The sequence below is a fragment of the Callorhinchus milii genome, unplaced genomic scaffold (genome assembly GCF_018977255.1).
Source record: "Callorhinchus milii isolate IMCB2004 unplaced genomic scaffold, IMCB_Cmil_1.0 Scaffold8, whole genome shotgun sequence".
In the NCBI taxonomy this organism is placed as follows: Eukaryota; Metazoa; Chordata; class Chondrichthyes; order Chimaeriformes; family Callorhinchidae; genus Callorhinchus; species Callorhinchus milii.
The window spans coordinates 9,274,133-9,290,075 of NW_024704749.1; the positions used below are offsets into that span (position 1 = coordinate 9,274,133).

The window sequence follows — 15,943 nt, forward strand, 5'->3', positions numbered from 1 at the left end:
TTTATTTTGCTGTCCAACAATGGGACTTTGTTCCCTCCACAGCCAGCAATCTCATTCCATTTCCCCCTTGCTTAGCTTGCGCAACCATAAGCTTGTGCAACAATATCCTGTTGCATGTGATTCAACGGCAGCGATGATATAATTAGTGCTTGTGCAGTTCGGAGAGAAAGGTCCACTAAAATATTTGCAGAGTCTGCTCCTTGGTATTCCAGCTAAATGCGTAGACAAGACATAACCACTGCAGGTTCCTATTGAGATAAGTGCAACAGCCCCTCCAACCAATCTCTTGTGCTCCTTCACACCCCCGTTGATTTCTTCACACTGCACTTTTGCTCCCCAGACAACAACAGTTTGCATCAGGCACTATAACTACATCAGATCACGACCTGGTTCCTGGGAAAGGTGCAGAGTGGAGCCGGCGGAGTCCTGGGAGCCTTTCCTCGACAATCACTGGCAACAGGTTGTTGGTCAAATGTGCAGTCGGGACGGGGTGCGGGGGGAGGGAGGAAAGAAAAGCAACGAGAGGATTGACAGGATGAGCAATAACAGATAATTGCCGCAAAGAAATTCTGAAGATATTGGCTGAGAATGGCAGAAAGCATCCTTGATCAGAATATCTGCACAACAGGGGTGCACTGAGGTTCAGAATGCATGGTTTGGTTTTAACAATCAAGGCATTATTGTGTTTGAAGCCTCTCTCTCTGGGGCTTGCCTCGCCGCAGGAACTGACAGATCCAGTGCAGGGAAGAACAAGAGCAGCGTGATTGAGTTTAATGGGTGTGGGAGAAAGTCGGCTTCTTTATAATAGGCCAGGAGCTGATCAGAAAGCATTTCTTACTCCACACGCCTAATAATAATCCCTCCAAAACCAAAAACAATAATAAATTGGTCATTTTCAATCTACGACTGTTTGTGGGACATTGCTGTGCGCAATTGGCTGCCGCGTTCGCCCACAAATATACAGTCAATTCACTTTACAGTGTGTTCTGTGAAGCGCTTTGGGACGTCCTCCCGACGTGAAAAGCGCTATATCAAATGCAAGGATTATTATTATTATTATTATTATTTGGCTGCCGTGTTTTGCCCACAAACTTCACAGTCAATTCACTTTACGGCATATCCCGTGAAGCGCTTTGAGACGTCTTGAAGACGTGATAAGGCGCTGTATCAGATGCAAGGATTATTATTATTATTATTATTATTATTACTACCACCATGCCCTACGCAGTCATGTTGAATCTTGGCAACACCAGACTAGGCTCTCAGGCCTGTCAAAGCAGCCACTTGATGAGAATTCTCTCATTTGACACACTGCCTTATGTCGAGAAAGTTGTAAAGTGCTCCAGAATTTTTCTGTAGAGGGCAGAGACTTGCATGTATATGCGTAGAGACTGAATACTTTAGGCGAATCTGAATTTGCCCGCATCAATGAACCAGAAACAGCAAGGAAATGAATAATCAGTCTTTTAAAAAAAAATTAATTAGGATAATAGTTGGCCTCCACACCTGGAAAAACTCCCTTCTCTTCTCTTCTCGAAAAGCGCCAATGGGATCTTTAATGTCCACCTGAATTGGCAGATCAGGCCTTGATTTGTCTAATGTCTAATCTAAAGTATGGCACCTCTGACAATACCACTCCCCAGTACTGCACTGGAGTGGTAATAATACAACAATAATAATAATAATCCTTGCATTTGATACAGCGCCTTATTACGTCTTCGAGACGTCTCAAAGCGCTTCACAGAATATACTGTAAAGCGAATTGACTGTATACTTCGTGGGTGAAACGCGGCAGCCAATTGCACACAGCAGCGTCCCCACAAACAGCTGTGGATTAAAGTCACCAATTTATTATTATTATTATTATTAGAATATGTAGCCTAAACTATGAGCTCAAAACCCTGACGTGGGACTCAAACCCACAACCTTTTGGGGTAGGGGAACGGTTTTATGGGGATGTTTCCTCCATTCCTAGAGGGAGAACTTTTGGGAGTCCAGACTTTACTTATCCTTCCAAGAAAAAGAGCAATCTGAACCACAGCAGCACGTACAGAGCTAGCAGCTGGGGATGGGGGGGGGGGGGGGGCAGGGGGGTGTGGGTCAGCTTAACTAAGGAAACAACTCCACAGATTACAGAAATAATGTCAGTCAGACAAGCCGGTCTCTTCTCTACAGCGTCCAGAACTTCTGTCGTCTACTTTGCTATTCCAAACGTCCTGAGAGTCGTCACACAGTCAGTCACTGGTCTGCGCTGAGTTAGTCGGTCTCCGAAGGGGCCTCTATAATTGAACTCATCATTCCTGGCAAGGGAAGAGAGGCATGATTTGTGATCAGTTTCCAGCAACTCCTAATAAAGCGCCTTGCATTTGTGCGTCAAGCAAGAACAGATGCTGTGATACCTCATTAGAACCAAATTCATACACAGATATTCCAAGCTCGTCCGGTGAGAGTCGTGTTTTGTTTTTCACGTTTGGGAAAGCAAACACAGCACTGGATCTCGGGGTATATCGGTGTCGGATTGACACAGTCGGTAGCTCTCACCTCAGAAAGCTTTGGGTTCAAGATCCACTGCATATTGGGATGTGCCGGCCTTCAGATGAGAGGTTAAGCCGGAGCCCCCTCTGCCTGGTCATTTGGACGCCAAAGATCTCATGGCACTATTCGAAAAAGAGAAGGGAGTTTCGCCCAGTGTCCTGGCCAACAATCCCCCAAATCAAGTTGGACATTCGTTTCACGGCGGTTAATTATTATTGTTATTATCATGATTGCCTCGATCTTGCTTAGGCCCAAAATGTCAGTGTGTCATGTGTGGGAATCACAATGTGGGTGTTAGTGTTGTTCGACTCTCTCTTCCCTCCCCGTACAGTATTGTGGAGTTGGATACCGGCTCACGTAAGGGGCTGAACAAACCTTTATCCTATTTGTTAACATCCTTCAAACCGCCAGCTCTAATCCCGTAATCGCTTTCCCCGGATCGTCTGGCACTGTACGTGATAATCTTTTAACAATAATCTTGTCCCAGATCATGCAGGGCTGGACTGCAACATTTGTGCAGTTCAAAACAACAGCACTTTTCATTGATATCATGTGAGCCTTTAAGAAGGACCACATGGTGCGGGAATAAAACACAGCCAAGAATACGCATGAGTCACAGGGATAGAACGACCGTTTAATTCCGCGCTCCCTCCTGGAAATTAGTTAGTTTAATGGCAAACAACTACAAATAATAATCCTGGCATTTGATACTGCGCCTCATCACGTCTTCGAGACGTCTCAAAGCGCTTCACAGAATATACCGTAAAGCGAATTGACTGTATATTTTGTGGGCAAAACGCGGCAGACAATTATTGCACAGATAGCAAAACCACAAACAGTCGGGGATTGAAGTGACTGAATTATTTTTAGTTTTTTTTTTGAAGGAATCACAGGGGGGTGATTTCTGCGCTGAATGGCCCGCGCATCGGCTTTTTGTTACCAGATTCCCACTGTGCCCGCTTTCTCGTCAGCAGATTCCAGCTGTAGCAAACAGGAAACATAAATTTGGAACTTACTTCCAGGATTCACCTTCGCACACTTGCTGTTTTGTCGCCGAGTTCTACAATTACTAAGTAAGCATCAGGTCGGGGTCCATTAATCTTTGCAAACTGCTATTATTTTCTTCGGTAATTATTCCAAAGAGAACGCCAGAGGATCAAAATACAGAGCAATTATAATCCCTTACATCTCCAGCAATATCGCTGCAGCCTGGTAATCCCGCACACTACACGTTGACTCTACACAGTCCTCAAATACCGCACTTTAGAGACCAAAACACAAAGGTGGCGTTTTGAATTATAGCAATAAAACTGAAACACCGTGAATAATAGGTTCTATATGAAAGGCACAAATTCTTAGAAGTCATTTGTGAAATGGAACTAAAATAATAATAATTTGGTCACGCAATCCACGACTGTTTGTGCGGACGTTACTGTGCGCAATTGGCTGCCGCCCACAAAATATACAGTCAATTCACTGTACGGTATATTCTGTGAAGCACTTTGAGACGTCTTGAAGACATGATAAGGCGCTGTATCAAATGCAAGGATTATTATAACTATATCTAATGCAGTTCCCAAGATATCCAAAAGCCTTCTCTATTGGGGATATTTTAAAACAGGGTTTGAATAACTCTCTTTTCTCCCCCCACCCCCCCTTCACCATCTTCAACCAATAGATTGTTAATATTGTCAAGGAGGATGTCTCAAAGTGCTTCACGGGATTTTACTGTAGGGTGTAGTGACTGTACTTTGTAGCGAATGGATTGACCTGCTTCAGCAGCAAACTAAGACCTCATTCCGCATTAAGCGTTAAACAAAATAGAATTGTCTTAAAAATAAAGAATGTCAGAGAACAACTACTCTTCTAAACAGTGGATGGACAGCAATCCATTGGCCAGAGTCTCCGACAACGTAGCGCTCTGGAAAGACTGCACTAAAATGCTCCCAAGAAATGCCCGAACCGCAATAATGTTCGCAATTTATTCATGCAGATGGACTGTTCCTGCCAAGGGAGGGATTGGCAAGAACATGGTGCAGGTTATCGATTTTTTTTTGTTGAAGTTAACATTAAAGGGAGGAGGAAGAGGAGGTGGGAAAGTCCCAAGTTTCAGTTAAAAAATCTAGGAATAAAAAGAAAAGTGCTTCACAGGATTTAAAAATAATTAATAATTAAAATTTGGTGACTCAATCCACGACTGTTCGCGGGGACGCTGCTGTGCGCAATTGGCTGCCGCGTTTCGCCCGCAAGATGTGCAGTCAATTCACTTAACAGTATGTTCTGTGAAGCGCTTTGAGACGTCTCGACGCTGTGATCGGGCGTTGTGTCAAATGCAAGGATCATTATTATTCTTGTTATGAGTATGCTGTAAAGTGGATCGACTGTGTACGTTGTGGGAGGAATGTGGCAGCTCGTTGTGCGCAGCAACGTCCCACCAACAGTCACGGAGTGAGTGACCGATTTTATTTGTGGGATTATTGACCAGGACACTGGGAGAAATTCCCTTCTCTCTTGTGCCATGGGATTGTGCCATGGAATCTTTAACGTCCACCTGAGCAGGCAGATGTTGGGATGTACCTCTTCACGGGTACTGAATATGTCGTTAATAGTAATGGCACTTCGTCTGCTCAGGAGGAACATACTGGTGTTTTCCTGCTCAATGTTGGCCGCTGTAACACAGTTCGTTTTATTTTAATGTTCCTGAATAGTGAGCCTACCCTTGTTGTGCCAATGTCTTGGAAAAAGCACATCTTTCCCCTGAGACAGGGTAGTTCAAAATAATCACTGGCTCAGTTAAATTCCATCTGCCCCGCAGACAATCACAGATTACCGTGTCAGCTGCACACACAACCGGCTAAACCGCTGCATAGCCGAGTCCAAGAGATTTCAAGAGCCTCAGAGGGTAATCAAGGCAGCAAGCAAGAGATTCATGTTCTCTGGGATGCCACTGCGCCACACGCGCTCTGTTCAACACACTCTCTGTTAAACAACAGCAGGCAAACTAGTCCCAGACTGGCTTTCTTCCTTCCCTGTGTCGGTTCTACACCGGTGCAGACCCCTTGAGTGGACGCAAGATCTTTTTTTTTAATCAAAATCGCTGGAATCTGCACACACGCCCACCCGACCGCAGTCTAATACACAAGCACACCCACATAATAAACTGTAAAATGACATACCTCCTCCACTGAGCAGGGCAGCACCACACGACTTTGAGAGGAAGAAAAGGAAAGAACAACTTAGCATAAAAGCTCAAATTTCACTAACGAGCAAAAGCAGGTAAAACAGGCAGAGTTACTGTTAAAACAGTTGCTCACAATTACCAACACAAACCGGGAACGCCCAGAAATAGCCCTTACGCAGACAACCCAACAGTACACTGGAGACTTCACACCTTTATAAAGAAATGCAAGACACAGGCACGCAGTCAGACACACCAAACTGGCTTCCCTGGTCAAAGTTAGTAACAGTATTCCCTGTGCGTGACCAGGGCTTCCTGCGCTTGCTTTTCCTCGTCAATCTCTCTCTCTCTCTCTGTCACTTTTGACCACTCCGTCCATCTCGTTAGTCTCTCCTCTTTGGCAAAGCTTCATCATTCTGCACTTCCCAAGTTTCACTCCCATTTATCGCAGCTTCACCATGTCTCCTCCAGCAACTTTCCCTTCTGCCCCCACATTGGGACGTCCTCCCGATGTGAAAGGCGCTAATCAAACGTAATTTTGTCTTGTATTGGGTCCTCGGGGCTCTCTCCTCAGTTCTCTTCTTTTTCTCAACTATATAACTAGGTCACAAGATTGCTTTTTAAATGAAGAAGCCCCTTGAACAACGTCCAATGTAACTGTTCCAGAAACCTCCACCCCCACACACGCAGCATCAAGCTACTTTTCAAATGAGTTCAGTGGCCTGGCCTCTACCACCCTTCCTGGTAAGCTGTTTGTCCCAATTGACCCTCTGAGCAAAGAAAAACTTCCTGGTATCTGTCCTGAAATTGCCCGTGACAACTCTAAGGATATATCCTCTTGCTCTATTGTCTTGGTGCATCCATTCAACATGTTGAACTGGGTTTACTTTTTCAATCCCTTTTAAAATGTTATATACCTCGATGAGGTCCCCTCTGAGTCATCTTCTCTCAAAACTGAAGAGCCCCATAGCTTGTCTAATCATTGCTCATAGCTCATTCCTCTAACACTGGGGATCATCCCCAGCTGACAGAAAGAGATTCACTCACTCACAGAGAGAGACTCACTCACTAACAGAGAGACTCACTCACTCACTCAATCACCCACCCACCCGCCTTCTGATGAAATCTCACTCGCTCACTCATTCATTCACCCACCCAGCAGGCATCTCCTCGAAGCTGAATTGGATCCAAGGTGATAATACGCTTGGAACCAGAATGTCAGAATCAAGTCAACTCTCTGTGGTGGTCTCAGTGGTCTGGTTCCTGGTCTGCAGTTCTCCAGGGCACTGCTGATGCCAGCACGGCTGCCTCGCTCACCCATAGAGCTTAGAAGGGCAAACCACTCACGGAGGGCAGGGAATCATCCCACTCCGCTCCTGTTAACCCTGCAAGCCCAACAGGTCGGGTGGTCCTCGCTGGACATTCGGCAGGAACGCTTGCCAGACAGTACTTTTCGAAGACAGATTATAGTTTTATCGGGTTAAATTCCAGCAGTACCCCAACACGCAGCCTGGCATTCCCCAAACCTTGGCACTTGCCAACCTGGGCCTCATACTACCCTCCGGGGAGGCAGTGCCATTACAATCCAATACACAGGATTTTCTACGTGAAAAGTGAGATGTAATGGAACGCAAATTTGGTTTGGATATTTCTTAAGCACATTGATGGGTTTCTACATGTGTCAGACAGACAACCCACTGACCCTCTGACAGACGGACCCTGGCTTCACTCACTCACTCACTCACTTGCTCACACTCTGACACACCCTCACTCACATTCACTCACTCACTCACTCTCTGACTCACCCTCATTCACACTCACTCACTCACTCACTCACTGTTTGACACTATTCACAAGTTACTCTGCCTCTCCCTGTCTCAGACTCTGAGAATCTCTCACTCACAGAACTCTTTGCACACACACACACTCACTCTCTCACACACTCACTCTCTCACACCCACTCACTCTCTCTCTCACACACTCTCACTCTCTCACACACTCACTCTCTCACACTCACACTACAACCACTGACATTCCCTGTCTCTCTTTGCCTCTGACACTCACTGCTCACACTCACACTCACACACACTCACTCTCTCTCACACACTCTCTCTCACACACACACTCACTCTCTCACACACTCACTCTCTCACACTCACACTACAACCACTGACATTCCCTGTCTCTCTTTGCCTCTGACACTCACTGCTCACACTCACACTCACACACACTCACTCTCTCTCACACACACTCTCTCTCTCACACACACTCCCTCTCACACACTCCCTCTCCCTCTCACACACTCTCTCTCCCTCTCACACACTCACACTCTCTCTCTCTCTCTCCCTCTCACTCTCTCTCTGTGATACTCACAATTCTTTGATCACAGACATCGCTCCCGCATTCCCTGCGGCGATGCCGTGTCCCCCCCCATGTAGCACAGGCCCCGCCTCTAAACCCCCTGATAGGCTGATGAGAGGTGAGGCCCCGCCCACCAGCTGTCAGATTGGCTACTAACTTGTTACATGATCAGCAACAAGAGGGGAACCCCCAACCCCAGGGTCTCCCCCATACCCCCCCCCAGCACCCCATACCCCAACCCCCCCAGCACCCCATACCCCCCCAACTCCCCCCAGCACCCCATACCCCCCAACTCCCCCCAGCACCCCATACCCCCAGCACCCCATACCCCCCAACTCCCCCCAGCACCCCATACCCCCAACCCCCCCAGCACCCCATACCCCCCCAGCACCCCCCCACCCCCCCAGCACCCAATAACCCCCAGCACCCCCCCGCACCCCCCAAGCACCCCATATCCTCCCAGCACCCCCCAAGCACCCCATACCCCCCCAGCACCCCATCACCCCCCCAGCAGCCCATACCAGTCCAGCACCCCATACCACCCCCAGCACCCGATAACCCCCCCCAGCACCCCATAACCCCCCCAGCACCCCATACCCCCCAGCACCCCATAGCCCCCAGCACCCCATAATAATAATAATAATAATCCTTGCATTTGATATAGCGCTTTTCACGTCGGGAGGACGTCCCAAAGCGCTTCACAGAACACACTGTAAAGTGAATTGACTGTATATTTGTGGGCGAACGCGGCAGCCAATTGCGCACAGCAATGTCCCACAAACAGTCGTAGATTGAAAATGACCAATTTATTATTGTTTTTGGTTTTGGAGGGATTATTATTAGGCTCTGTGTGGAGTAAGGAAACTTGCCCAAGGTTTCGTCCTCTGCCTGGAATTGAACTCAGGTCTCTCACTTGCAAAGCGAGTGCTCTAACCACTGAGCTACAGGACTCCACCCCCCCCAGCACCCCATAATCAACCCCACACAGCCCCCCCACCCATAACCCACCCCACAGCCTACCCCCCAATCTCAAACAGCCCCCACCATAGACCACCCCCCACTCCTGCCCCACACAGCCCCCCCTCCCTCCATAACCCACCTTGCACTCCACATAGCTGCCTCCCATAACCCATCCCACACAGATCCCCCCCCATAACCCACTTCCTATTCCACACAGCCCACCCCCAACCGCCATAACCCATCCCCACCCCATCATCTTGTATCCCAGTGCAGACACGCACCCCAACCCATCCACAACAAACATGAGCAAATCCCTTACAAGCCTGGAGCAAGTCACAACAGACTGCAGTATGGCAACCAAAGGCACGTAGACACGATGTCTATGAGGTGATCTTTTCTTACGACACTCGTGGCCTTTATTATATCCGCGATTCTGTAATTGCTCAGAAACTATGGCCACTAAAACCTTCCAAGAAGTTCACGCGGGGACAAAAGATTATCTAACGTGCGACACATTATTAATAACGTTATCGAATCTATTTAATGTGCGAAACATCGGCAATTATCCTGTTGAGTTTGGCTGGAACCACAATCGACTCACCGAAGAGCAACACATGATTCAATAAAACCAAAGGAATTAGATCACATGCATAAATATTCGGATAAAGTGTAAAGAGAACAGTGATTGTTGTGTGTGTGGATAATTCCAAATTATCCGTGTGTATTGCATCAGATGATTGGGGAGGACAAGTTTGCAGGGTTATCGGGAGAGGGCGGGGGAGTGGGATTGATTTGGACACTCTTTTCAAAGAGCCGGCAGACATAATGGGCCGAATGGCCTCCTTCTGTCCTATATAATTCTATGATTCTACAAGCACAGGGATAAACTGGAATAAACTTGTATGTTACACCACCATATATCACTTTGAAATGTCTCAAAGTGCTTTGCGTGTATTTATCGTAAAATGTAGTGACTATTTTTGTTGGTGAACATGGCAGCCTTTGTGACAGCCATGAAGCAAATTATTCAATAATCTGGAGACACCAGGAATAATTCCTTTCTCTTTTCAAATAGTGACGTGGGGCCTTTAACATCCATCTGAAGAAACAATAGAGGAATAATTATGGAGCAAGAAATGATAGCAACAAATAAAAGAGCGAGGAAGAATGTGAGAGGGATCACCTCAAACCATTTCTTGTCTTCAGTAAAAAGGGTGTGAGGGAGTTGTTGGAAAAACTCTGTTGGAAGTCTTATAAAGTTCAGAATTGTTTGGAGGAACAACCACAAATTGCATTTATCTAGTAACTTTCATGTCGGGAGGATGTCCCAAGGCTTCGGGACAATGAGGGGTTTGCACCCGAGCTGTGGGTTGGGATCAGAGAGAGGCGGAGGGCAAGGGGGAGGGGTAGAAGGAAAGATGACCAAAGGCATGGTTGAAAAGGAAGGTCTTGAAACGAAATTTGAAAGGGGGCAAGGACTCTGGAAGCGAGGCGGAGAAGGCTCTGGAATGACGTCCCAGAGGATGGGGTGGGGCAGAAAGAAAACAAAATCTATTTCAGATTTGGAAAGAAAACAAAATCGAGGAAAACAAATATTTGACACAAAAGAGGAAACTTTGTTGGAGGCGTCTTTAGAAACAGAGTGGATCTACGAATCCGCCTGCGATCGGGCCAACATTGATGAATGAAGGGGGTAGAATATTGGTGGGAGAACATTCCCTGGCACGAGGGAAGGTATGAGTGGCAGCGCATAAAGCAAACACATCGCACGCTCGGAAACATGCGCCCAGAGTGGAACCAGAGCAAACGCCCCAGGCGTTCGACCTCCCACGGGGCTTTTTGATACGGTTACAATCACCAAACACATCCTCAAGCATCCAGTTTCAACGTGTTTATTTAGTAATAATTCTGTATTCCAAATTCTATTTCTGTAACATTTTTAATTGCATATTATAATTGATCGTGTTACTGCATTATAAGGATGGGCCCTGTGCCAGGGCAGCTCTGCAGCCGAGATAGCGCAGAAACCAGTCATCTTGCATAAAGTGTCTTGTCCCCACCTTTTTTTTTTCCTAATTCCTAGGCAGTCTGTCAGTGGTGAAGCAAATCAAAGGTACACATTAAAATGCAGAACACTGTAAAAAAAAATACTGAGATATGTACATATAAATAAACCTTAGAATGGGTTTAACACAATCGGATATTTACAAGTTTACAGCTTTTGTAATTATGTACAGAGTAGCTCCAAGGGAAGCAGGGACATTGCCAAACATTCCACTTGTGAATTAGCTGTAAAAAAAAAATCTCATCACCTCAAATTTCAACGGGGGTTGGGATTCTTTAGTTAATTAATTCTCCTCCGTTTCTTTCTGTAAGTGTTTGGCTGTTATAACCTCGCTGGCCTAGCGCTGAACCCAGTGCTTAAACCAGGTCTTGAGGACTCTGCCTGGTGTCCCCTCAGCAATGTGACACCGTTCCACATTAAGAGAGCTTCCATCACGGTCAGTATCCGAGTTTCACACTGCAAGACAGCAGCGGCCTTAATAATAATAATAATAATCCTTGCATTATGATACAGCGCCTTATCACGTCTTCGAGATGTCTTAAAAGCGCTTCGCAGACTACACTGTGAAGTGAACTGACTGTGTATGTTGTGGGCCAGGGAGAGTAACTGCAACCGTCAGCCTGTCTCAACACATTCAGCTTGCAAGTTCGAACACACAAAACTGCAAGGGCTGCAGTTGTTCCACGCGAGAGAGTTGTGATGCACAGAAGAGGCAGCAGAAAGGGCACATCAGGTCACCTCTCAGGAGTGCATGGCTGTGGCACCGGGTCTGAAAGGCTGGCAGTCCAGCGCATTTTAGAAGCAATGACATGTGGAGACATCGTGAACAACAGATGGTCACTGAGTGGTATTTCCCCAGGCTCCCTATTGCTGCCAAGATCTGGGGAGGGCTGAGGGGTGGGGAGGAGGTCTGTGTGGGGGAATTGGCGGGCGGGTTGGTTGAGGGAAGAGGGGAGCTGCCCAACATTGCTGTTTGCAGCCACTCTGGTATATGGTTCCATTAGAGATGACCACAGGGTTCCCTGAAAATGCGCTGCTCAGTTCAGTGGCTTCCCCTGGAAAATGACTTGTGCCATGTTCTGGATGATGAGTCGGTTTGTTGTCTTAAACAGTCATGCGCCAGTATTGTAGTACTGTGTGTTTTAAAGTTTCCTGTCACTGAAAAGAGCAGAGACATCCCAGGAGTTGAGTTGGTCAGTCATTTCATCACATTCACCTCTCTCACGCACACCTCTCTCTTGATTCACACACACACACACACACACACACACACACACACACCCACACACGCACAAAACAACACCTCACATTTCTGCTATGTGCTCTGTTAACATACCACAGATATTTCTTCTTTAGTGGCCTCTCCTAAGACAAACAAGATCCTCGGGAAGAGTCGGGCACAATTCACTGGTCTGTACTGGGCGATTGGGAACTTCGCAATTGATCAGAAACCAGGAGCAATTTAATTGCTCCTGATGCCACAGGTCGAGAATTAATAATAATATTAATACATGCACAAAATAACCCCCTTCACATCGGAAGGACTTCTCAAAGGGCTTCACATGAATTACTGGAAAGTGTAGTGCCTGTATTTTGTAGTCCTCTGTCATTATTAATGGCCGGGAATATGCTTCTAAATACTGAAAGGAGGGGGAAGAATAATATCCTAATCCTTGCCATTGTTAGAGCGCCTTTCACGCTGGGAGGAGACGAAAGCACATTCACAGGGAGTTTACTGCAGAGTTTAGTGACTTTGTTTTTGTATTTTGTATTTTGTAGTCAAAAGCAAAAGACTGGAGGGCGGCCAAGCTTTCCAAATGTTTCTGAGTCACAGGACGTGGAGCCACTTCACATTGTCCTGCCCAGTTGCAGTACCAAAGCTTCAGTCACACACACGCACCACCGCCCAGCGTTCAATCATCAACAACTGATGTTTATATAATCTTATACGTCATGGAGCACTTTACAGAGATAGTCCTGGACACCGACCTACGGTGTGTGTGGGGAAGGTGAAAAGGACTGAGCAGTGTGTGGGGCTGAGGTGCAGGTGAGCAGGCAAGTCGGGACTGCGCTATGGTGTCCAGCAGGGTGTTCCCAGTTAAGACACAATGTGGAAGCGATAGTTGGAAACCCACTGCCAGTCAAACCAAATCAGCACAAGATCTGCCCTTGAACAGGCGCAGGCAGTGTGGGCTCTGAGCTTCTCTGCCCGACTCTCAAATATTTCTGTTACTTCAAAATCGAAGGAAAACGGCAAAGTAATACTTTACACTTGGAAGCAATCCTCCTGTGTACACGAACAGACCTTCCCCGTGTATACGCAACGGACCCCAGCTCTGTGTACACACAGGGTCCACTCCCCCTGTGAGTGGGCATGGACCCTCTCCTTGAGCGCATGGTGAAGCCCCCCCCCCCACTTATTCTACGATTTCCCAATGTTGAGGGGAGTGAAGCAGGCAGAACGCGCTGAACAGGTGTGGGCTCGCCTCAGACGCACAGACGGGGAGCGACGACGAGAACAACAACAACAAATGACATTTGCGTAGCGCCTTTCACGTCAGGCGGACGTCCCACCCCTCTCAACACGAAGCTCAAGTCTAACCTAGACCCGCCAAGCCTAGCGATTAAAACAAACCTTGGCAACAAAAGCTGCCGTCACCACAGACTGACTGACTGACTGACCCGACAGTGTCGACACGACGCAAGTAGGTTCATAAACGGTAACCGGGAACTGACTTAAGAAAGGAGGGCCAAATGCCGTTTTTTTTTTCTGCTTTGATAAAAATACGATCTGTTGGGTTTTTTTTTTTACACACACACACACGGTGCGGTTTTGTTGTTGTTTTGTTGTGTAACGGTATAAAAAAGGTCAGCGTTGTTCAGGCGGCCCGAGAGTTTACAAAAGAGGACGCGCTCGTGGGCAGAACAGGCCCCGCGTGCTGAGCCCACGCGCTCTCTCTCTCTCTCTCTCTCTCTCTCCCTCCCACGGGGCTGTTGGTGTGGCCGCTACCCTCAGCACTTTGAGGTGGGGAAAAACTTTCTGGGAGACAGGAACTTGTAACCGTTGCCCGAGGGCAGCCGGGGGGGCTGGTGCTGAGTCTGGGGGGGGCTCCGGGTCTCGGGAACCCCCGCTGCTTTGCTACAATCGCCGCGTCCGTTCTGCACCCTCTTGTCCGAACCCGGCAGTTTGGGGAACTCCTTCAGCTCAAAGCGATCCCCTTTCCCCCCCTTGTCGCGTCTGGCTGGTGAAAGGTTCAGGTAACTGAGGGCATCGCCTTTGGAAGGCACCAGGGGCGGTTTGGGTTTGAGGCCTCGCAATGGGCCGTGGCCAGGGCTGGTCCACAGGGTCTTGAGGTTGTGAACGGCTTTGACCTTCTCGTCGATGGCTGTCAATTTCAATCGGTTCAGATCTGGAGTGTCCGCCGGGCTGGAGCGGGCGGAGCCGGCGGAGGAGTAGGAGAGGGCAGGAGAAGGGTTGCTGTCCGCTGGAGACTGCTGGCCTGAGCTGGGCGAGCGAGAGATGTGGGCGCTGTAAGGGGAGCTGGGGTACTTGAGCCTGATGGCTGGCTGGTCGCTCGAGGAACCCGGGGACTGGCGAGAATCCAGCACCGGGGAGCACGATGCCGAGGTCTGGCTGGTGTCGGAGAGCCCAGGGGTCGGGCTGCAGCCCGAGCCCACTTGCTGGAGGGAGCAGCTGCGTGTGGGGGGCTTTGGCTTGGTGTTGCCGGGCGAGGGGGCTTTCTGGCCGGGCAGCAGCTGCTGTGGTCTCCTGAATGCGCTGCTGTCTGACGACTTGAAGGTGGTGCAGTGGGTCTGAGCGGGGGAGCCTGGCTGAGCCTCGCCGCCCCCCTGGTAAAGACGCTCCACTGCCAGCAAGTGGCTCTGAGTCTCTTCCAGGATCTTCTTAGCCAGCTCCTGGGGATCCAGCTTGGGCCCCTTCTCCTCCTGGGACTTGACGGTGCTGTCGGTCTCCGTGCTCGACTGGTCCGATTCCCCAGTGTCCGAGCCCAGCACCTTGTTCCTGCCCTCCACCTTCTGGAAGGGTGAGTTGGGGCTGGGAACCAGGGTAATTTTGGCCGGGGAGTTGGGAGCGCTGACCGACCGTCTGTCCCCAACTCCGCCCCTGCCTGGCCTCGTCGCCTCGTCGCTCCTGTCCGTCTCGTCGGCAGCCAGGGATGAGCCGAAGGGGTCCGGGCGAAGTCCGAGGGGCTCACTGCTGATGATGGAGAAGCCCTCGTCCTCCTCGTCCTCCCTGCTGCTCTGACACGTGGAGGTCTTGTGTGGGAATGTGCGACAGCGCTCGTAGTCCTGCCGGGCTCGCGGGAGCCCACCCTCGCCGCTCAGCTCCGTCTTGGAGGCGAAGCTCATGGAGGAGGCGATGGAGCTCAGGCTGTAGACGGAAATGGCGTCTGAGGCCATGGAGTCCCCGTAGGTGGGGGAGAATGGTGGGTGAGGCTGCCCCAGAGGATTGGAAACAGACTGAGAGGAGGAGAGAGACTCCAGAGAGGATGAGCTGTCCAGGCTCAGCCGTTTGGGCAGTTCGGTGGAGTCTGGAAAAGAGTAAAACATCATTAAGTATTGAGAACCCACAGACTAACACTGTCACTCCCCCTACCCTCCCACTGACCCCACACCTCCATCACTGCCTCTCCCCCACCCCACTGATTCCACACAGCACCCACTGTCTCCACAGTATCCACAGCATCTATTGCATGAGTTGTAAAACCTTCTACAGCTCCATGTTAACAAGAGCGAGGCTCTCCTGCTTGGCTCCTGTCAGCACCTCAGAATGTTCCTCAACTGTCCTTCTCACCCTATATCGCTCTGGTTTCCCTCAGCTCCGG

The 15,943-nt window shown here is 48.9% G+C and overlaps 2 protein-coding genes across 2 annotated transcripts in view; both read right to left on the reverse strand.

The window, feature by feature from the left end:
* The window catches only part of LOC103188031 (phosphatidylinositol transfer protein beta isoform), a 47,629-nt gene extending 39,474 nt beyond the window's left edge, over positions 1–8,155 (reverse strand). Inside the window, exons 1-2 of the mRNA XM_042337765.1 lie at positions 8,087–8,155; positions 5,712–5,742 (exon numbers count right to left, since the gene is read on the reverse strand). Coding sequence (XP_042193699.1) covers positions 5,712–5,742; positions 8,087–8,106 — 51 coding nt within the window. The 5' untranslated portion in view covers positions 8,107–8,155. The remainder of the gene's footprint in view (positions 1–5,711; positions 5,743–8,086) is intronic.
* A 5,742-nt stretch (positions 8,156–13,897) lies between these two features.
* The window catches only part of ttc28 (tetratricopeptide repeat domain 28), a 170,297-nt gene continuing 168,251 nt past the window's right edge, over positions 13,898–15,943 (reverse strand). The window contains exon 22 of the mRNA XM_042337666.1: positions 13,898–15,649. Coding sequence (XP_042193600.1) covers positions 14,112–15,649 — 1,538 coding nt within the window. The 3' untranslated portion in view covers positions 13,898–14,111. The remainder of the gene's footprint in view (positions 15,650–15,943) is intronic.